Below are 23,048 nucleotides of genomic sequence, written 5' to 3' on the forward strand. Positions count from 1 at the left end.
AGTCCAGGCCAGATTTAAATTCCATTTTGTCTTTTTATCAGTGGAAAAGTAGCATATTTATGTTGCAGGACAAAGATGAATCAAATAGGAAGAAAATGTAAAACACATTTGGGGCCAGGCACAGTGGCTCATGCCTGTAATCCCAGCACTTTGGGAGGCCAAGGTGGGCAGATCAACTGAAGTCAGGAGTTCCAGACCAGCCTGACCAACATGGAGAAACCCTGTTTTTTTTTTTTTGTTTTTTTTTTTTTACTGATCTCCAGAACTCTGTTTCTTTCTTTTTTTTTTTTTTTATTGATCATTCTTGGGTGTTTCTCGCAGAGGTGGATTTGGCAGGGTCATAGGACAATAGTGGAGGGAAGGTCAGCAGATAAACAAGTGAACAAAGGTCTCTGGTTTTCCTAGGCAGAGGACCCTGCGGCCATCCGCAGTGTTTGTGTCCCTGGGTACTTGAGATTAGGGAGTGGTGATGACTCTTAACGAGCATGCTGCCTTCAAGCATCTGTTTAACAAAGCACATCTTGCACCACCCTTAATCCATTTAACCCTGAGTGGACACAGCACATGTTTCAGAGAGCACAGGGTTGGGGTAAGGTCACAGATCAACAGGATCCCAAGGCAGAAGAATTTTTCTTACTACAGAACAAAATGAAAAGTCTCCCATGTCTACTTCCTTCTACACAGACACGGCAACCATCCGATTTCTCAATCTTTTCCCCACCTTTCCCCCCTTTCTATTCCACAAAACTGCCACTGTCATCATGGCCCGTTCTCAATGAGCTGTTGGGCACACCTCCCAGCCGTGGTGGGAGACATGCACCACCACACCTGGCTAATTTTTGTATTTTTAGTAGAGGCGGGCTGGCCAGGCTGATCTGGAACTCCTGACCGCAAGTGATCCACCCGCCTTGGCCTCCCAAAGTGCTGAGATTACAGGCGTGAGCCACTGCACCTGGCCCATTGATTGAAATATATATATATATTTAGTTTTAATGTATTGAGGGGGTATAAGTACGAGTTTCTCACATGCCTATATCGCATAGTGGTGAAGCCTGGGTAGTTCATTGATCTGGGTTATCAGAAAACTGTGTTCAAGAGGACCTGTTAGAGTTTTCTCCATGCAAAGCAAATTTGGGGGAAGGACGCAGTGGCTGACTGCTGTAATCCCAGCACTTTCGGAGGCTGAGGAGGGCGGATCACGAGGTCAGGAGCTGGAGACCAGCCTGGCCAACATGGTAAAACCCCATCTCTACCACCACCAGTTAGCTGGGCGTGGTGCTGGGCGACTGTAGTCCTAGCTACTTGGGAGGCTGAGGCAGGAGAATCGCTTGAACCCAGGAGGCAGAGGTTGCAGAGAGCCAAGATGGCACCACTGCACTCCAGCCTGGGTGACAGAGCCAGACTCCATATCAAAAAAAAAAAAAAAAAAAGGTATTTACTAAATTTTTGTATCAAAATAACAAATTATGTATGTTTTGGGGAAAGAAATCTGGTTATTAAATCTTCATTTCGATTGAGTTCTATGTAAATTAAAATTCACTCTAAGAACTATTTTTTGGTATAAAACTTCATCTGCCCAAGTGTTCAGGAGATAACCTGAGATTTTAGAATAGAAATGTAAACAATCAAAACCAAGAAACCAAGTTTCCTGAAACTTGCATTAAAATATTAGAAATATTAATAATTCTAAAATGCCATTTTGCCACTGTTATTCATATTAACCAAAATATTAGAGAAGTAATATTTCAGACTAGATCTGAAAAAATGTCTGAATACAATTCAAAAATAATCATTGATAATTTTTTAAAAAGTGGGTCTATAAATAGTAGTAATTCCTCAAAATGAAGTGCATAATTGGCACATCAAATATTTTGTCTGCAGGCAATTCTGTGCATTTTAGGTAAAAAATGTGGTCCCTTTAAGAGAGTCCTTGACTTCTCATTTCTCCGGGGACCCTTCTGTGGCACTGGTCCCCTTTGTATATAAAATGGTGAAAGCTGACTTGAATGTGCCGTCACCGCTCTGCTGGGAAAAACAGATGAAGGTGGCCCAGAGAAAACCACAGACTCCAGCGTAAGCTGTTCTCCATTGAACAGGAACAAGGCTGAAGTTGGTTAGCTGGAACAGGGAGAGTGAGTCCATTAGGGCCACATGGAAACCAAAGCCCTGAGTTCATATTACTGAGCAGGCGGAACTCACCTGTACAAAGGGCCAGTACATCAGTCCGCTCTGGAATTAAAAAAAAAAAAAAAAAAAGCAACAACTTAATTAGAATGCCTTTTATTTTTTATTTATTTATTTTGTTTTTTATTTTTTGAGACAGGGTCTCACTCTGTTGCCCAGACTGGAGTGCAGTGGTGCAATCTTAGCTCACCGTAACCTCTGCCTCCTGGGTTCAAGCAATTGTCGTGCCTCTGCCTCCTGAGTATCTGCGATGACAGATGCACACCACCTCACCTGGCTAAATTTTGTATTTTTAGTAGAGACGGGTTTTCACCATGTTGGCCAGGCTGGTCTCGAACTCCCGACCTCAGGTGATCCGCCCACCTCGGCATCCCAAAATGCTGGGATTACAGGTGTGAGCCACTATACTCGACCTAGAATACCTTTTAGCCACACAAAACAATTGCACAGTTCATTCCATAAAAGAGTAAGAAATACTAGGCCAACAAGATGCCAAGGTAGTATTATATTTCAGACTAAGCTGATTAAATTAGAGTACTAAGGCCTCTAGAGTGAGGGGGTTGGGGAGTTGTGGGGAAAAAAGCTATTAGGTACAAGACATTTCTATTAATTATATTTTTAACATCAGAATGAAAAGTCTACTAGAATCAGTACCAATTCTGGAAGAGAGCCGCTTTGGAAATGACAGCATGTATTTATGCATTGCAATTTCCTGGTTACCATGAACAAATGATGCAGGAATATATTTGTAAATACAGAATCATCAATGAATTCTCTTTTTTAAAATTAATTATATATATATTTTCTGAGACATGGTATCTCTATGTTGCCCAGGCTGGTCTTGAACTCCCAGGCAAAAGCAATAGTCCCACCGCAGCCTCCCAAAGTGCTGGGGTTATAGGCATGAGCCACCTCATCCTGCTGAATTATTTTATTTATTTATTTTGTTTGAGATGGAGTCTCATTCTGTCGCCTAAGCTGGAGTGCAGTGGCAAGATCTCGGCTCACTGCAACCTCTGCCTCCTAGGTTCAAGTGATTCTCCTGCCTCAGCCTCCTCAGTAGCTGGGATCACAGGCGCCTGCCACCATGCTCGGCTAATTTTTGTATTTTTATTAGAGACAGGGTTTCACCATGTTGGCCAGGCTGGTCTTGAAGTCCTGACCTCAGGTGATTTGCCTGCCTCCTCCTCCCAAAGTGGTGGGATTACAGGCGTGAGCCATTGTGCCCAGCCTTGAATTGTTAAAACTATATACCAAACCATTGTTTATGGAATGATTTTCAATAATATATTCAAACCATGGGATGCTATAGCACAAGTTTAGCTGAAATTTTCATATATTACAAAATATCTTAGACATTTTAACAAGCTTTATCCTATACAGTCCGATAAAAAAGTCACCATTATGAATTTTTTTTTTAAAAAAAGTCTTGGTATGTAAATTATATCTCAAAAAAAAGCTAGAGGTTTTTAAAATAGTTCTTAAAAGTGGTATTACAGACTTATTTTCTTCTTTTTACTAATTTGTACTTTCTGAAGTTTCTAAAATGAACAATTGCAATAAAAGCTTTATAATATTTATGTTTATATTTAAAAGTAGATATTACATATAATGTGTGTATATATATATATATTTTTTGTTTTGTTTTGTTTTGTTTTATTTTGTTTTGTTTTTGAGGTGGAGTTTCGCTCTTGTTGCCCAGGCTGGAGTGCAATGGTGCGATCTCGGCTCACTGCAACCTCCACTTCCCGGGTTCAAGGGATTGTCCTGCCTCAGCCTCTGAGCAGCTGGGATTACAGGTGCACACAACCACGCCCAGTTAATTTTTTGTATTTCTAGTAGAGACAGCGTTTCACGATATTGGCCAGGCTGGTCTTGAACTCCTGACCTCAGGTGATCTGCCCGCCTCGGCCTCCCAAGGTGCTGGGATTACGGTTGTGAGCCACCATGCCTGGCCATAAAATATATTTTACATATATTTTTGAGACGGAGTTTCGCTCTTGTGCATTTCAAATTCTCGAGCTCAGGTGATCCACCCACCTCGGCCTCCCAAAGTGCTGGGATTACAGGCGTGAGACACTGAGCCTGGCCCTTAATTTTTAAATATACTTTAAATATAAAATATACCCCTGTAATCCCAGCACTTTGGGAGGCCAAGGCGGCCGGATCACCTGAAGTCGGGAGTTTGAGACCAGCCTGACCAACATTGAGAAACCCCATCTCTAATAAAAATACAAAAATTAGCAGGGCGTGATGGCAGGAATCTGTAATCCCAGCTACTCAAGAGGCTGAGGCAGGAGAATTGCTTGAACCTGGGAGGCAGAGGTTGCAGTGAGCTGAGACTGCACCATTGCACCCCAACCCGGGCAACAGAACGAGACTCTGTCTCAAAAAATAATAATAATAATAATTTAAAACTTTAGCAAAAATAATCAGAAGACTAAACTCATCCAAACATGGCTTTCCTTCTTTCTTTTTTTTCTTAATAGAGATGAGGGCTCACTATGTGGGCCAGGTTGGTCTTGAACTCCTGGCCCCAAGCAATCCTCCTGCCTCCGCCTCCCAAAGTGTTAGGATTACAGGAGCCACTGTGCCCGGCCATGGCTTTATTTCTTATGGCTGTGTTTTTTCCTGTCAGAATGTAGTATCATGTAGTAGTATATTTTGTTCTCAAACCATTCCCCCACAAAAAGGAATCAGGACGCCTCAGAGAATTGGCTGATTCTAGGGCCAGGGCAGGGCAGGTGCAAGGTACAAGATGGTCCTGGAACACACTGTCATGCCAGGAAGGAAGTGGCTTATGAAAGAAGAAAAGGAGAAAGAAGATGGGTGATGTCACAGGACACAGGAACCAGCGTGGAGGGACTCCAACTGGCCGAATCTGGGACATGAGAGCACTAAAAATAATTAAACCCCGTCATGAACTCTCCTCTGTGCTTCGGCAATCTCCCTCTGAATAGGCCAAAGGCATCTGGCATTCAACATTTCCCAAACTGAACTCACCTCATCTTTTTTTTGAGACAGAGTCTTGCTCTGTCACCCAAGCTGGAGTGCAGTGGTGCAATCTCACCTCACTACCATCTCTGCCTCCCAGGTTCAAGTCATTCTCTGTAGGGACCAGCCCCACAGGGTCGGTGGGTCTCTCCCTATGTGCAGCGACGAGAGAGTGTAGAAATAAAGACACAAGACAAAGAGACAAGAGAAAAGGCAGCTGGGCCCGGGGGACCACTACCACCAATGTGCAGAGACTGGTAGTGGCCCCGAATGTTGGGCTGCGCTGTTATTTATTGGATACAAGGCAGAAGGGGCAGGGTAAAGAATGTGAGTCACCTCCAATGATAGGTAAGGTCACGTGGGTCATGTGTCCACTGGACAGGGGGCCCTTCCCTGCCTGGCAGCCGAGGCAGAGAGGGAGAGGAGACAAAGAGAAAGACAGCTTACGCCATTATTTCTGCATATCAGGGACTATTAGTATTTTCACTAATTTACCACTGCTATCTAGAAGGCAGAGCCAGGTGTACAGGATGGAACATGAAGGTGGACTAGGAGTGTGACCACTGAAGCACAGCATCACAGGGAGACGGTTAGGCCTCCGGATAACTGCGGGCGAGCCTGACTGATGTCAGGCCCTCCACAAGAGGTGGAGGAGCAGAGTCTTCTCTAAACTCCCCCGGGGAAAGGGAGACCCCCCTTTCCCGGTCTGCTAAGTAGCGGGTGTTGTTTCTTGACACCTTTTGCTACCGCTGGACCACGATCCGCCTGGTAACGGGCGTCTTCCCAGACGCTGGCGTCACCGCTAGACCAAGGAGCCCTCTGGTGGCCCTGTCCGGGCATAACAGAAGGCTCGCACTCCTGTCTTGCAGTCACACCTCACTATGTCCCTTCAGCTCCTGTCTCTGTATGGCCTGGTTTTTCCTAGGCTATGATTATAGCGCGAGGATTATTATAATATTGGAAGAAAAAGTAATTGCTACAAACTAATGATTAATGATATTCATATATAATCATATCTAAGATCTATATCTGGTATAACTATTCTTGTTTTATATTTTATTATACTGGAATAGCTCGTGTCCTCTGTCTCTTGCCTCAGTGCCTGGGTGGCTTGCCGCCCACAGAGGAAGCTCTAGGGCCTGCCTGTGCTGTCTCCCTGCCAGCCAGCACCCTTTGTCTCACCATTTTCTGCTGTGACCCCCAGCCTCCACCCAGTGGGCTCCTCTCCCCAATGCTCCCCTCCTTGAGCCCCTCAGGCCCCTCACATGTGAAAACCTCCCAGGACGGCCAGGCCTGTGATCCACCTGCCCAGCCACAGTCCATCTGGGCTCCAGGACAAGCATGGTCCATTGAGCAACTGAGCTGGTACTGGGGGCCAGAGCCTGGTGTGGGAATGAACAAAACTCTGATGATTCCGCAGAATGAGGAGGGGACACCATGGCTCATGCCTGTAATCCCAGAGCTTTGGAGGCCCAGTGGGGAAGAATCACTTGAGCCTTGGACTTTGAGACCAACCTGGGCAATACAGCAAGACCCCATCTCTAGAAAAAAATATATTTAAAACTGAGCTGGGCAGCCAGGTGTGGTGGCTCACACTTGTAATCGCAGCATTTTGGGAGGCTAAGGTGGGGCGGATCACCTGAGGTCGGGAGTTCAAGACCAGCCTGACCAACATGGAGAAACTCCTTCTCTATGAAAAATACAAAATTAGCAGGGTGTGATAGCGCATGCCTGTAATCCCAGCTCCTTGGGAGACTAAGGCAGGAGAGTCGCTTGAACCCAGGAGGTGGAGGTTGCAGTGAGCTGTATCATGCCACTGCACTCCAGCCTGGGCAACACGAGCAAAACTCCGTCTCAAAAAAATAAAAAATAAATTAAAAATAAGTTTAAAAAATTAGCTGGGCATGGTGGCTCTCTCCTGTACACCCAGCTACCAGGGAAGCTGAGGCGTGATTATCATGTGAGCCCATGATTTTGAGGCTGCAGTGAGCTACAATTTGGCCACTGCACTCCAGCCTGGGTGTCAGACCCAAGCCTTGTCTCAAAAAAACAAAAATAAAAAAGAAAGAAGGGAAGCCAGGCTGGAGTTCCCCTAGTGAAACTGGATATCTGTGGGGAAACAGCCAGTATGGCAGAGGCCTTGGCTGCTGGAATGTTGGCTCCAAAAGCTGAGCAGGGTGAGGGCGCCCTGGGCCATTCCACTCTGGTACTCACCTGAGCTTTCTGGAATTTTGCTCCCTTGCCCTGGTGGCTGAGTGTGGGGTGTGTGGAGCTGTTGTCTGCCCTGAGGGTGTGGTAGGTCTAATGTGGGAGGGATCCGGAGTCGGGACCAGACTTGGGTTTGCTCCCGGAAGGAAGGGGTGGGGTTGAGAGCGAGGGAGCTTCTCCATTAGCCTCCTCAGCACCACAGCTGCAGCCAAGCTTAGAGTGATCTGCAAAGCCAAGATGTGAGTTTAGTGTTTAGTTGTGATTAGAAAGCACAAGAATAAAAGGCAAAAGAGCCCAATGTATAATTTATTTATTTATTTATTTTGAGATGGAGTCTTGATCTGTCGCCCAGGCTGGAGTACAGTGGCACGATCTCGGCTCACTGTAACCTCCACCTCCTGGGTTCAAGCAATTCTCCTGCCTCAGCCTCTTGAGTAGCTGGGATTACAGGCATGCGCCACCACACCCGGCTAATTTTTGTATTTTTAGTAGAGGCGGGGTTTCACCATGTTGGTCAGGCTGGTCTTGAACACCTGACCTCAGGTGATCCGCCTGCCTCGGCCTCCCAAAGTGCTGGGATTACAGGCATGAGCCACTGCTCCTGGCAGCTTTTTTTATTTTTTGAGCTGTCACCGGGCTCTTGAGCTGCCCTCTGAACTCCACCCTGCAGGGCAGGCCAACAGAAGAGCTTTTTCTAATTGACCCAGCCAAGGGAAGTGAGCCGGTGAGTGGGGAAAAATGGGTACTCACTAGACAGAAACAGGGCAGGTCATGTTTCCCAGGGCAGTCTTGAAGGCACCAATGCTTCTAGTCCAGTGCAGCCTGCATGCAAGCCCCCAGCAGCCCAGGCATTCCAGGCTCTGACTACAGGGCCAGTCTGGAGTAATATGTGTGGGCAGAGTTGAAGGGGCAGCGGTGGAGCAGAGCATGGATGCATAGAACAAGAAAGAACAAAGACGCTGGAGTCCCATCACCCTGGGAGCCAGCCCCAGTTTCATGGCTCTCAGGGGAAGTTACAGAGCTTCGCTAGAAGATCCTAGAAAAACAGCAGCCCGTGGCAGGTGCTTTTGTTTCCCTGGGTTTGAAGGAGGCTCCACAGACAAGAGACCAGAGGAGGTTGAGGCTTGGAAGCCACAGGGCCCTGTGGAAGGAGGGCATCCCCCTACCCTCCTCATTCTTTGTCTTCACTATTTAAAGTTCAAGGTCAAGCTGGGGCCAGGCATGGTGGCTCACGCCTGTAATCCCAGCACTTTGGGAGGCCAAGGTGGGCAGATCACGAGGTCAGGAGTTCAAGACCAGCCTGGCCAACATGGTGAAACCCTGTCTCTACTAAAAATACGAAAATTAGCCAGGCACGGTGGTGGGCACCTGTAATCCCAGCTACTGGGGAGGCTGAGGCAGGAGAATTGCTTGAACCCGGGAGGCGGAGATTGCAGTGAGCTGAGATCACGCCACTGCACTCTAGTCTGGGTGACGCAGCAAGACTCCAACTCAAAAAAAAAAAAAAGGTCAAGCTGGGCACGAGACACGAGACAGGTAACCATTTGAGTAAAGGTGAGTCTCCCAAGGCTTCCAAGAATTGTGTGAGTTCAGAGGCAAGCGGGCAGGTGGGAGTGTGGGAGAAGCTGAGGCATCCGGCTTCCAGGCAGAGGAGAAGCTGCTCACATGCTAGGGCCACAGGCCCCTCCTCCCTCCTCTGGAAGCCCCTTGACTGGCAGGACCACAGGCAACTAGCTCTGCCTCCGCCCTCAGCAACCAACAGAAGGCACCCTTGACTCAGACTTTGTGTTGCATTCCAGTAAAAAGCCCCAGACCTGCAGTGGGTGGCATAGAAAAAAGGTGGGAGGGGGGTTACACAGCTCAATCCTGTGAGGCAGGGGCGACTATTATTCACATCTTAGAGATGAGGAAATGGAGGTGGGGGGGGTAAAATCCTTGCCCCCAGGGACTAAGCTGGCCAGTGTCCTGTGAGCATGAGCAGTGATTGACTGAGTCACAGCCTCACCCCTGCAGCCAGATCTGAACTTCCTCATAGCTCAGCAACCCCCGCCAGATCACTGAATCTCTGCAGGGCAAGCCCTTTACTCACTCACAGTAGAGGCCAGGACCATCGTCTGTTATTTCATTAACTGTTTCTTGGCCATTGGCTCTATGTGGGACTTTGTTCTACAGCAGTGACAAGAGCTGCCCCCAGGCAGTTTAGTACACAGGTTCGGAAGGGGTTTAATGAGATGCATAAAATTTGTAGTATGGCAGAAAATAATAAGGGTTCAGGAAAGGGGGGCGGGCAGGGAAGTGCACAAGAAAGAGCCGCAATTTTATTGTATTTTATTTTTTTAGAGACAGGGTCTTGCTGTTTCCCCCAGGCTGGAGTGCAAAGGAGTGATCATAGCTCACTTCAGCCTCCAACTCCTGGGCTCAAGCGATCCTCCCACCTCAGCCTCCCCCGTAGCTGGGACTACAGGCATATGCCACCATGCCCGGCTTCTCAGAGCTGCAATTTTAAATTGGGAGCCAGGGAAGACCTCCCTGTGGAGGTGGCAGGTTATCAAGACTGAAGATGTAGAGAAGGACCTTCCAGTCAAAGGGAAAAGGCAGGTCCTGCTGTGCTCAGGAATGGCCAGAAGTACTATCATCCCCATCTTAGAGATGTGGACAGGGCCGCAACAGTGTCAGGGCGTTTCCTGGCTCCTCAACAGCAGGATCCGAAGTCGTCTGGAGGATCTGGAGGATGTGCCGCTCTGCTTGGGGCGGACCTCCCCTGGAGCGCACCTCCCCCTGGAGCGCGCGGGCGCGCAGGGTGCACACAGCCCTCTTGGACCCCGGGACCGGCTCAGGCTCAGGCTCGGCGTCAGCAAAGGGACCTGCGCGGCGCCCTGGGGCGGAGGAGGCCCGAAGGTCAGTGGCCAGTGCCGTGCGGCTGACGGAGGTCGGGGCGCAACGGGACCGGGAGGAGCGCCCAGGGCGGGGGTGCCAGGCCCCCTCCAACCGCGGCGGGGTTGGAGTCAAGGCGGCTCCGGGCGGGGGTCGGACCCCAAATCCAGGCCACAGGCCGCCGCCCGGTCTTCTTCTTTACCCGAAGGGCGGCCGCGGCGGATGGGAAGCCGTGCACGACGAGCACAATCTCCATGGGGAGGAGAACAGGAATGTTCCTGTGAGCCCCGCCGCGCCCTACCGCCAGCGCAGCCCAGCATCGCGGGTCCCCTCCTATCCCACCGGAGAACGGGGTCCTCACTCCCAGCTTCAGCCGAGCCCTGGCCCCGCAACTGCCTGAAGGCACGCCCCCTGCACCTGCCCACCTCAGGTCCCGCCTCCAGCCCAGGTACCCACCTGTTCTCATTCCTCTCCCTCCTGCGCTCCACCCGACCCCAGCGTGCCCACCAAGACCCCTGCGCTGGACCCCAGCCTGGATCATCACCCTCGCCTCAGCCAGCTGCTCTCCGGAGTTCCACCGCCGAGATTCCCAGGGCACCGCCTCCCCGTTAGGCTCCTCCCCTGCGACAGCCTCCCCCCACCAACCGGCCTCGCCCGGGACGTCCCGCGCACGTCACAGGCCTAGTGGGTCCCTCTCAGCAGGCTTGTGCCCCCCGGTTCCGCCTCCTCCAGGGAGCCTTCCTCCGGGCACAGAGACCCTCCCCCTCTTAACAGGGACCTCGGCCAATGGTCCGCCAAGCCCCGCCTTTTTTGCGGCCACCATTGTGCTGCTGGACGAACAGGGTTGACAGTGAGCCCCACGTAGACAGGGCCCGGGTACCAGGGATTCAGGCAGTAGAGCAGCTGGACGCTGAAGAAGCACCCGGCCTCGCCCCGATTCCCGCGGGACCCTTCGAATTTTAGGAACTTTTCACTAACGAAACACACTTCTGTGTCAGCACCGACATCAAGAAGAGAACCTCACCAGCACCTCAGAACCCGCTTTGTCCCTCCCTGGTTCCTTCCCCTGGGTGCCTGGTGTGCTGCCGTCTCACCCATATGTAGTTGAGCGCCCCAGCCCCTGTAGGACACCTGGCAGATCAGGTCACAGTCCTGCTGTGCCCTCGGGCTCACTGGGGAGCTGGGGGCTCCCAGGTGCTCCTCCAGCAGCTCAGTTCAGCATGCTGGGGGGTCAGGGCCAGCCCCTGTCCCTGGGGCCTCAGGCCTCCCTTTCTTCCCACAGTGGCCAAGATCACGGGTCTCTACAATGACTCGGAGCCACCCCGGAAGACCATGCACAGAGGGGTGCTGATGACCCTGCTGCAGCAGTCGGCCATGACCCTGCCCCTGTGGATTGGGAAGCCTGGTGACAAGTGAGGGCAGCAGCTGCGAGGGAGGGGCTGGTGCCCAGGGGCTGGGACTGACCCTTTGTTCCACTCACAGGCCCCCACCCCTCTGTGGGGCCATCCCTGCCTCAGGAGACTATGTGGCCAGACCTGGAGACAAGGTGGCTGCCCAGGTGAAGGCCGTGGTTGGGGATGAGCAGTGGATCCTGGCCGAGGTGGTCAGTTACAGCCATGCCACCAACAAGTGAGTGACACCAGCCCCGGGGCTGCTCTCTGCCCTTCCTGCCCACCTGCCCCACAGCCCCAGGAGGACTACTCTATCCTGTTTGAAGACACCTCCTATGCAGACGGCTACTCCCCTCATCTCAGTGTGGCCCAGAGGTACCTGGTAGCTTCTAAGGAGCCCAAGAAAAAGTGACACTGCCCGGCGGACTCGATGTCCTCCACCATCTTGGGGCAGGACAGCAGAGGATGTGCTTGGATTAAACAGACATCCCCCCTCCACACATCTCCTGGGTTTTACTTCTCCAAACCCTTCTCCCCTCCCCAGATATGGTGACCTGGGGAGCTGAAGGCTGAGGGAGAGGTGACCATATGTGGCCCCACTGGGCATTCACTCTTTCAGCTCAGAGTTTCTCTTCCTTTCCAATACAGGCTCTACATGAACACAAATCATATTTTATTTTAATTGAGCTTTATTTTCTTTGGAGGGAGGGTCTTGCTTGTCATCCAGGCTGTAGTGAATGGGCATGTCATAACTCACTGTATCCACAACCTCCTGGGCTGAAATGATCCTCCAGCCTCTGCTTCCCAAGTAGCTGGGACTACAGGTAAGTGCCAGCACATGTGGCTAATTTTTTTACATCTTTGTAGAGATGAGGTCTCACTATTTTACCAGGCTGGTCTCAAATTCGTGGCCTATTGTGATCCTACCAGCTCAACCTCCCAAATCGCTGGGATTGCAGACATGAGCCACTGTGCCTGACTCAAAAATCATACTTTATTCTTGAGCCCATTGGTCAGGGTAGATTCGCACACTCCCTCTGCAGTGACTCCAGGAGCCCCTCTCACAGCTCAGAGCGGAAGCTGAGGCTGCAGCCTGCCATCTTCTCCGCATAGTCCGCATCGAAGCGCTCATTCTGCGCCACGGTGAAGGTGGTCTTCCAGTCCCCAGCCATGCCTGGGGGAGGAAGGCAGGGAGCAAAGCTGGAGTCTCATCCCAGGGGAGGCCCCGAGTGCCTATGGGGAGGCTGCAGCTGCTGCTCCCACCCGCCCCAAACCCCCGTGCTGGCCGGCACCCACCTTTCCTCATGAAGGGGGAGGTGCTGTGGTCCATGAGCTCCTGGGGGACGGTGGTGTAGTTGGTCATAGGGTTCTTCTTCATCTCCTTGAACGACGTGTGCTGAACCATGAAGTCCATGGTCTCCTCTGGCAGGGAGTGCCCCACAAACTCCAGGATCTTTTGAATCTCCCTTTTGGGGTTCTGAGCAGCAGAGGGCTCCTCAGTGGAGCAAAACAAAACGGGTCCCCCTCTCTAACCTCAGAGGGGATCTGGCCACTTCCCCTAGAAACCCCAAAGAGCCTCAACCCCTGGGGCCCTAGTCTCTGGAGTAAAATGAATTGATCTCTGCCCTGTGATCCCATCATGAACAGGGCTTGGCGCCTATGGGTGAGGACCGGGATGGTCTTCTTCCGTGACTGTGGCCCTGGGTAGCACACCCTTTGGTGAGGATAAGCAATAGGACTAAGTATCTGATCCGTGGCCACCCATGCAGCTGACTCAGGTGCAGAAGATGAAAGCTGTGCCGAGCCTGCTGCCAGGTGGGGCTGCAGTGGGGGGGCCTGGGCCAGGGAGGTAGGATGGGGAATCTGGGCTTGCTGTGGGAGCCGCCCAGGGACGGGGCTGGGTGGCCTTGGTGGGTCCCTGTGAGGTGCCTGCCCCCAGGTGTCACATGGGGGGAAGCATCACAGGCGGTCTCACCTCCTTCATGTCTTCATAGAAGAGGTAGAGAACAGGGTGGGTGCGGCTCAGCTCCCACCACTCCTGCATGTGCTGGTACCAGGACCCGTAGGACACTAGAGAAGCGGGCAGGGGGCACCGACACAGGGTTGCTGTACGTTATAGCCACCACCCCTCGGCTTCACACCCTCCTTCCTCCAGTCAAGCCCACCTTCTCCAGCCATGAACTTTTCCAGGAAGCTGTCCCAGGTCCCAGGCTCAGGGTGCGCCTTTTCCATACGGTGGAAATGGTAGTAGGAGACCGCCACGTCCTTTGGGTTTCGGGCAACATAGACCACCTGCAGGGGCAGAGGACCCAGCCCCAGCACCATCACCACACAGCCCACCCCAGGCCAGCTCATCTGTTGAACTGGCAAAGGAGGAACCTGAGGCTTAGAGGCTGACTTGCTTGAGATCTCACTGCACAGGTAGGGCCAAGCTGGGATCTGAACCCTGCTCGGAAGCCAAAGTCCTGCCTGGTTCCTGAGACCATATTCTATACTAATATAATCTGCACCAATGCCATCATACCCTGATCTGGAGCAAGGCATGCCTGGTCCCCACCAGCTCCCCGTCCTCTGCTGACCTGTGAGCACCCACATGCTGCCTTTCTTAAGTGTGCACTGTAGAGACTCACTATCCTTGCATCAGACCCTCATCAGAGCAAGAGGCAGACAGTGTCCTCTCTCAAGATGTGATGAAGGCTGGGCGTGGTGGCTCACGCCTCTAATCCCGGCACTTTGGGAGGCCAAGGTGGCCAGATCACCTGAGGTCAGGAGTTCAAGACCAGCCTGACCAACATGGTGAAACCCCATCTCTACTAAAAATACAAAATTAGCCGGGCGTGGTGGCAGGTACCTGTAATCCCAGCTCCTTGGGAGGCCGAAGCAGGAGAATTGCTTGAACCCAGGAGGCAGAGGTTGCAGTGAGCTGAGATCGTGCTATTGCACTCTAGCCTCGGCAACAAGAGTGAAACTGTCTCAAAAAAAAAAAAAAAAAAAAAAAAAAGGGCCAGGCGCGGTGGCTTACGCCTGTAATTCCAGCACTTTGTGATGTTGAGGCAGGAGGATCACAAGGTCAAGAGTTTGAGATCTGCTTGACCAACATGGTGAAACCCCGTCTCTACTAAAAAGAATACAAAAATTAGCCGGGTGTGGTAGCGCACGCCTGTAATCCCAGCTACTCAGGAGGCTGAGGCAGGAGAATCACTTGAACTGGGGAGGCGGAGGTTGCAGTGAGCTGAGATCATGCCACTGCACTCCAGCCAGGGTGACAGAGCAAGACTCTGTCTCAAAAAAAAAAAAGATGTGATGAGCCTGGCAGAAGCGAGGAGGCCCTTCCAGAAGAACAGGAACATGGCTGAGAGGGCACCTGAGCCCCCCTTCCTGGCTTTCCTTGCCAGTCAGTGGGAACTTTTTTTTTCGTAGAGATGGTTTTGCTGTGTTGCCCAGGCTGGAGTGCAGCAGCAGGATCATCAGGGCTCATTGCAGCCTCCTATTTGCATAAACAATCCTCCCCGCTGAGCCTCCTAAGTAACTGGGAACAGTCTATGCCACCATACCAGGTTGTTAATTTTATTTTTGTAGAGATGGGATGTCATCTCTACAGCAATGTTGCCCAGGCTGGTCTCCATCTCTCGCCTTCAAGGGATCCTCCCTCCTCAGTCTCAAACTGGGATGACAGGTGTGAACCATTGAGCCCGGCCTCACCTTGACCTTCTGATCCAACAGAGTCTGAGGGAGCAGAGCCAGGGGCAGGTGTGACTTGATGAGCCGTGGGGGCGGTGTGTCTTTCAGAGTCTCCAGCCCTGAGTAGTGGGTCAGGGAAGGTCTGGTGAGCTGAAGCCCCAGCCCTGTCTTCCTCCACTTCCCTTACCCCCAGGACCCAGCCATGCACCTGAGGGTTCCCCTGGATCATTGACCTCAAGGAAGGGCACCCGTACGTAGATGGGAACCCGGTTACACTTCTCTAGGTCGCCGCCCTGGTAGATCATGTCCAGTATCTGGCTCACCCAGGTGGTGCCTGGAGAGGGAGGGAGATAGGAGGTGAGCAGGCTGAGGGCACGACCTTGCTGACCAAGGTGGGGACTGCCGCCTGGGAGAGGGTGGGTGGCCCTCCTCACTTACCAGACTTGGGGTAGGTGTTGATGAGCAGGTCATCAGGTCGGGCTTGGAAGCTCTGCAGGGGCCCCAGTGCCTCTGCAAAGTACTTGATGAGCGGGACCCCCTTCACGTACTCCAGTGGCGGGCGGGAGGTGTCCTGGATCAGCTCCATGTTCCTGCGTCAGGGGCCAGAGCCAGGCCCGTTCCCTTACCACCATCACAACAGCAAGAAAGCGGGATTCTCTCTTTTTTTTTTTTTTTTTTGAGATGGAGTCTCACTCTGTCACCCAAGCTGGAGTGCAGTGTGGCACAATCTCAGCTCACTGCAAACTCCACCTCTTGGGTTCAAGCAATCCTCCCGCCTCGGCCTCCCAAGTAGCTGGGATTACAAGCATGTACAACCATGCTCAGCTAATTTTTTTTTTTCTTTAGTAGAGATGGGGTTTCACCATGTTGGCCAGGCTGGTCTAGAACTCCTGGCCTCAAGTGATTTGTCTACCTCAGCCTCCCAAAGTGCTGGGATTACAGGTGTGAGCCAGCACCCAGCTGCCCCTTTGCAGAGTTTTTGCTTTCAGGGAAGTCACTGAGGCCTAGGGAGGCTGAGTGACTTGCCCGCACTCACAAAGTCCGTCAGTGGCGGGGCTGGGGCTGAAACCAGGTCGTTCCCCAGCCTGGCCGCACCTTTCAGTCACCTGCAGAGCTGTTCAAAATCCCAGGGCCTGGGGCATAGTGCAGACCAGTGAAAGCACCCTCGTAGCGCGGGGCCCAGATATCAGGGTGTGTGAAGGTCTCCAGGACAGTCCAGCTGTGCTGAGGAAGCTCTAGGGCCTGCCTGTGCTGTCTCCCTGCCAGTCAGTGCCCTTTGTCTCACCATTTCCTGCTGTGACCCCCAGCCTCTACCCAGTGCGCTCCTCTCCCCGATGCTTCCCTCCTTGAGCCCCCCTCATGCCCCTCACATGTGGAAACCTCCCAGGCCGGCCAGGTCTGTGATCCACTTGCCTGGCCACAGTCCATCTGGGCTCCAGAACAAACACAGCCCATTGAGCAACTAAGCTGGTACCAGGGGCTAGAGCCTCGTGTGGGAATGAAAACTGTGACTCATCAAAAGGAGGGGCCCAGGCAGGGTGACTCCCGCCTGTAATCCCAGAGCCTTGGGAGGCCAACGGGAAAGGATCCCTTGAGCCCTGGAGTTTGAGACCAACCTGGACAACAAAGCAAGACCTCTACAAAAAATATTTTTCAAAATTAGCTGGGTGTGGTGGCTTGCTCTTGTAACCCCAGCTACTCAGGAGGCTGAGGCGGCAGGATTGCCTCAGCCTAGGAATTTGAGGCTGCAGTGGGCCAGGATCCCACTACACTCCAGCCTGGGTGACAGAGCAACACCCTGTCTCAAAAATACACAAAGGAAAAGAAGGAACGCAGGGGGATTCCAGCCAGGCTGGGTTGTCTAATTGAAATGGAATATCCATGGGAAAGGGCAGGGATGGCAGAGGCCTCGGCTTCTAGAATGTTGGAGCCACAAGCTGAGCAGGGTGAAGGTGCCCTGGGCCATTCCAACGTGTCACTCACCTGAGCTCTCGGGAACCTGACCTGTTCTCTCCTTGCCTGCAGGGGCTGAGTATGGGTGCGGTGTAGGGAGTGTAGGGCTGCTCTCTGCCCTGAGGGTTTTGAAGGTCCAATGTGGGAGGGATCTAAAGTCAGGGCTGGGAACTCCAGGAAGGAAGGGGTGGGGTTGAGGGTGGGGAAGCTTCTCTATTACCCTCCTTACCACCACAGCTCCAGCCAAGCTTGGAGTGATCTGCAAACCCAAGATGTGAGTTTAGTGTATAGAAAACACATGAATGAAAGGCAAAAGGGGCCAACATTGGTATTTGGGTTTTTTTTTTTTTTTTTTTTGAGCTGTCACTAGGCTCCTGACCTTCCCTCTGAACTCCACCCTGCAGGGCAGGCCAACAGACAAGCTTTCTTTCTTTCTTTTTCTTTTTTTTATATGAGATGGAGACTCGCTCTCTCGCCCAGGCTGCAGTGCAGTAGCACGATCTCCGCTCACTGTAACCTCCCCCTCCTGGGTTCAAGCGATTCTTCTGCCTCAGCCTCCCGAGTAGCTGGGATTACAGGTGCACACCACCACATCCGGTTAATTTTTGTATTTTTAGTAGAGACGGGGTTTTGCCATGTTGGCCAGGCTGGTCTCAAACTCCTGAGCTCAGATGATCCGCCCGCCTCGGCCTCCCAAAGTGCTGAGATTACAGGCATGAGCCACCATGCCTGGCCAACAAGCTTTCTCTAATTGACCCAGGCAAGGGAGGTGAGTGAGTGGAGGGGAAAGGTGGGATAGGCAGGCCTGGGAAAAGTCACCTACCTGCTGGCTACAGGCCAGTCTTGAAGGCGGCAGGGGTTCTGGCCCAGTGCAGTCCACAGGCCCCCAGCAGCCCAGGCATTCCAGGCTCTGACCACAAGGCCAGTCTGGAGTGATGTGTGGGGGCAGAGTGAAGGGGCAGAAGTGGAGCAGAGCATGGACATATAGAACAAGAAAGAGGCTGAGCGTGGTGGCTCACGCCTGTAATCCCAGTACTTTGGGAGGTCGATGCAGCAGGATCACCTGAGGTCAGGAGTTCGAGACCAAGCTGGCCAACATGGTGAAACCCTGTCTCTACTAAAAATACAAAAATTAGCTGGGCATGATTGCGGGCACCTGTAATCCTAGCTACTTGGGAGGCTGAGGCAAGAGAATCACTTGAACCCAGGAGGCGGAGGTGTCAGTGAGCCAAGATCACACCACTGCACTCCAGCCTGGGCAACAGAGTGAGACTCTGTCTCAAAAAAAAAAAAAAAAAAAAAAAGGAAAGAAAGAACAGAAAGAATAAGAAAGGACAAGGACACTGGAGTCCCATTGCCCTAGGAGCCAGCCCTAGCTTCATGGCTCCTGGGGGACCTCACAGAGCATCAATAGAAGATCCTAGAAGAAAAACAACCCTGGCAGGTGCTTTTCTTTCCCTGGGTTTGAAGGAGGCTCCGTAGACAAGAGACTAGAGGAGATTAAGACTTGGAAGCCACAGGGCCCCGTGGAAGGAGGGCATCCCCCCATCCTCCTTGGTCTCTGTCCTATTTGAGACAGGGTCTTGCTCTGTCACCTAGGCTGGAGTGCAGTGGCGCAGTCTTGGCTCACTGCAACCTCCGCCTCCCAGGTTCAAGCTATTCTCCTGCCTCAGCCTCCTAAGTAGCTGGGATTACAGGCGTGCGCGACCACGCCCAGTTAATTTTTGTAGTTTTAGTAGAGATGGGGTTTCACCATGTTGGTGAGGCTTGTCTCAAACTCTTGACCTCAGCTGATCCGCCCGCCTAGGCCTCCCAAAGTGCTGGGATTACAGGCATGAGCGACTGCGCCCGGCCCAACATGGGTAAATATTTTAAACGACCTTGAGTGAAAAAGCACATTGCAGAATGAAAAGTACAGCATGCACACCAATGTGATATATTATGGATACATCCATATGTTGTAATATGTATTATATATGTAGCAATGTGTACTATGTTTAAAAACATTCAAGAAGAAAATAAAACACCAAATTCAGGAATAGTGGTTACATCTGGGGAGAGAGGGGAGAAAATGAGGTTGGAGAAAGGGCTTCAAATTTGCTTTCTTTTACAAAAAGATACAAAGTAAATACATATAACAGTTCAAAACCAGTCTCCTTCAGTTCTCCTCCTCAGTGGACAACCATTCTCACATATCCCTGGTGTATCTTTCCAGAGATAGCCTATGCACATACAAGGACACATATGTACATGTATTCCCCTACCCTAACTTCTTTTTAAATAGTGATGGTGGCAAGCATTACACATTGTTGATCTGTACTTTTTAAACAATGTATCTCGAACTTTGATACATGTCAGTGCATAAAGAGCTTCTTTGTTCTTTTTTTTTTTTTCCGAGACGGAGTCTTGCTCTGTAGCCCAGGCTGGAGAGCAATGGCATGATCTCCTCTCACTGCAACCTCTGCCTCCTGGATTCAAGCGATTCTCCTGCCTCAGCCTCCCAAGTAGCTGGGATTACAGGTGCTTGCCACCATGCCCAGCTAATTTTTGTATTTTTAGTTGGCCAGGCTGGTCTCGAACTCTTGACCTCAGGTGATCCACCTGCTTTGGCCTCCCAAAGTGCTGGGACTACAGGCACCAGCCACCGCGCCCGGCCTCTTCGTTCGTTTTTTTTTTTTTTTTTTTTTTTTTTTTTTACAGCTGTGCAATACTTCTTTTTGTGGCTACCAGAGTTTTTGAACCAGTCTCATATACATAAAATGTAGACTATTCTTTTACTACAAAAAGCTTCACTACAATGAATATCCTTAGAAAAATGTGATTCTACACAAATGCACAGTTTTATTTTTTAAAGACAGAGTTTTGTTCTGTTGTTCAGGCTAGAATGCAGTGGCATCATCATAGCTCATGTAACTTTGAGCTCCTGGGCTCAAGTGATCCTCTTGCCTCAACCTCCTGAGTAGGTAGGACAAAAGACATGCACCACCACTTTTTTTTTTTGTAGAGCTGGGGTCTCATTATGTTGACCAGGTTAGTCTCGAACTCCTGGCCTCAAGCAATCCTCCCTTGTCAGCCTCCCAAAGTACTGGGATTACAGGTGTAAGCCAGTGTGCCTGGCCATTATACAAAATATTAAATCAAAATTTTTTTCTTTTTTTGGGACAGAGTCTCACTCTGTTGCCCAGGCTGGAATGCAGTGGCATTATCTCAACTCACTGCAACCTCCATGTCCCGAATTCGAGTGATTCTCCTGCCTCAGCTTCTCAAGTAGCCAAGTAGCTGGGACTATAGGCATGCATTACCACACCTGGCTAATTTTTATATTTTTAGTAGAGACAGGGTTTTGCCATGTTGGCTAGACTGGTCTTGAACTCCTGACCTCAGTGATCCACCCACCTTGGCCTCCCTAAGTGCGGGGATTACAGGCATGAGCCACCATGCCCGGTTTAAACCAAAAATTTTAAAAATAATTAATACTTAACACTGTTAAACCGTATACTTAAAAATAGTTAAGATGGCAAATTGTGTATTTTACCACAAGTAAAGATAAAAATAAATGAATAACTTATGAACAAATTCCCAGAAGCAGAAATGCTGGGTCTTTTCAAACAAACAGTCCTCCAACAAGACCAGATCCATTTACTTTCTGCTCTAACATTTTCCAATGTCTTTTACCCAAGCACAGTTCAATACAGCATATTATCAGACTTTTTTGATCTGAAAAGCGGACGTGGTATTTCACTGCAATCTTAATTTGCATATTTTATTTTTTGTAAGCTTTCAATTTGTCGCTTATCCATTTATATAATTTTTTCTTTTTTTTTGTTGAGACAGAGTTTTGCCCTTGTTGCCCAGGTTGGAGTACAATGGCGTAATCTCAGCTCACTGCAACCTCTGCCTCCTGGTTTCAAGCAATTCTCCTGCCTCAGCCTCCCAAGTAACTGGGATTACATGCGCCTACCACCACAGCTGGCTAATTTTTTTGTTTTTTTGGTTTTTTTTGAGATGGAGTCTCACTCTGTTGCCCAGGCTGGAGAGCAGTGGTCAGATCTCGGCTCACTGCGAGCTCTGCCTCCCGGATTCGCGCCATTCTCCTGCTTCAGTCTCCCTAGTAGCTGGGACTATAGGCGCCCGCCACCGCGCCCAGTTAATTTTTTTTTTGTATTTTTAGTAGAGATGGGGTTTCACTGTATTATCCAGGATGGTCTCGATCTCCTGACCTCATGATCCGCCCGCCTCGGCCTCCCAAAGTGCTGGGATTACAGGTGTGAGCCACCGCGCAGGGCCATTTTTTTGTATTTTTTTAGTAGAGATGGGGTTTCACCAGTTGGCCAGGCTGGTCTCGAACTCCCGACCTCAGTTGATCTACCCGCGTTGGCCTTCCAAAGTGCTGGGATTACAGGCGTGAGCCACCGTGCTCGGCCTTATATAATATTTTTTAAAGCATGAGCTATGTTACTTTTGTAGTAAAATAGCCATTGAGGATATTCTTAAAATTTAGGGTCTGGAGAACCTTGATTCAGTTTTTGAGAAGCTTGTTGATGCTTTCAAAAAACCTTATTGCATTATGGCCAGGAGCGGTGGCTCATGCCTGTAATCCCAGCGCTTTGGGATGCCGAAGCAGGTGCATCACCTGAGATCAGCAGTTTGAGACCAGCTTGGCCAACATGGCAAAACCCTATCTCTACTAAAAATAGGAAAAAAATTAGCCGGGTGTGGTGCTGGGTGCCTGTAATCCCAGCTACACGGAAGGGTGAGGCAGGAGAATTGCTTGAACCCAGGAGACGGAGGTTGTAGTGAGCCGAGATCATACCACTGCACTCCAGTCTGGACGACAACCGTGAGACTCCACCTCAAAACAAAAACCAAAAAAACCTTATTGCATTATACCTATATCAATTTCCTGATTTACTATTATACTGTCTTTATGTTTGATGTTACTATTGGGGGAAACTGGGTGAAGGTGTGCAGGACTCTATGTACTATTTTTGAAACTTCTTGTGAGGCTGTATTTCTAAAAAACAAAATTTTGTGATGTTTTTCTGGTTTGGGGGCTCTGCACTGACCAGCTATCATCCTTGAGCCATGATGGCACCCAGGTCTGTGAACTGACAAGCCCTACCTGCAAGACAGCTACTAGATTAGAAAGAATAACTGAGGACTTGAAAAAGAGGCAAGCTTTTGGAGGCTGACTCTGGCCTCTGACTCTGTTAGTGTCACATTCTATCTAACTCAGCGAGCACACAGAAGCCACGCAACTAAAATTCACACTCTGCCATATTTCTTACATTTGTATCTGTGCCATTCATTTAGTGTCCATTCATTTACATAATCCCAATGCCACTAAGGGTAGACCTCTGCAATAAGAGGACCTCTGCAAGGTATACAAACTCCTTTCCTTCTTTTTTTGTTGTTATCCCCTGAATATCTTCTATTTGAATCCTGTAGCTCAAGCCATACATGACTCTCTGGAGGCCCCCTAGCAAGCCTTTGAATTCACAGTTCCCCTGCATCTGGATCTACCCCCTTTTTCCCTCCAGTCCCTTTATGTAAAGAACTCCTACCATTCTTCAAGAAAGTTCAAGCATCATCTCCACTGGGAAGCCTTCCTGGATTTCCTATGACCCTCTCCCCACCTGCTTCCAACTCCACTCCAACAGGTAAAGTTAACTCAATCTTCTAGGCATCCTACTGCAACCTCCGCTAGATAAAGCTCCATTAAAACATTTATATCACTATATTGTCATCATTTGTTTAAACATG

General features: G+C 50.4%; 2 protein-coding genes across 3 annotated transcripts in view; one reads left to right on the forward strand and one right to left on the reverse strand.

Moving 5' to 3' along the window:
• The first annotated feature begins 9,992 nt into the window (after positions 1-9,992).
• Positions 9,993-12,322, forward strand: LOC100613381 (uncharacterized). Its single transcript, XM_054671379.1, is given in 4 exon segments — positions 9,993-10,708; positions 11,543-11,672; positions 11,743-11,888; positions 11,891-12,322. Coding segments are annotated over 4 exon segments (1,155 nt in total). The 5' UTR covers positions 9,993-10,002; the 3' UTR covers positions 12,064-12,322.
• Positions 12,321-23,048, reverse strand: part of MEIOC (meiosis specific with coiled-coil domain) — a 46,005-nt gene continuing 35,277 nt past the window's right edge. Inside the window, exons 1-8 of one of the 2 annotated variants that reach the window (XM_024350250.3) lie at positions 17,316-18,392; positions 15,771-15,922; positions 15,541-15,666; positions 15,354-15,451; positions 13,817-13,943; positions 13,627-13,721; positions 12,948-13,128; positions 12,321-12,825 (exon numbers count right to left, since the gene is read on the reverse strand). In XM_024350250.3, the coding sequence (XP_024206018.1) occupies positions 12,713-12,825; positions 12,948-13,128; positions 13,627-13,721; positions 13,817-13,943; positions 15,354-15,451; positions 15,541-15,666; positions 15,771-15,918 (888 nt within the window). In that variant the 5' untranslated portion in view covers positions 15,919-15,922; positions 17,316-18,392 and the 3' untranslated portion in view covers positions 12,321-12,712. Of the gene's footprint in view, positions 12,826-12,947; positions 13,129-13,626; positions 13,722-13,816; positions 13,944-15,353; positions 15,452-15,540; positions 15,667-15,770; positions 15,923-17,315; positions 18,393-23,048 lie in introns of those variants that run through there. The other variant, XM_063798461.1, reaches the window with a different exon arrangement.

Source organism: Pan troglodytes, chromosome 19 (genome assembly GCF_028858775.2).
Source record: "Pan troglodytes isolate AG18354 chromosome 19, NHGRI_mPanTro3-v2.0_pri, whole genome shotgun sequence".
NCBI classification, from domain to species: Eukaryota; Metazoa; Chordata; class Mammalia; order Primates; family Hominidae; genus Pan; species Pan troglodytes.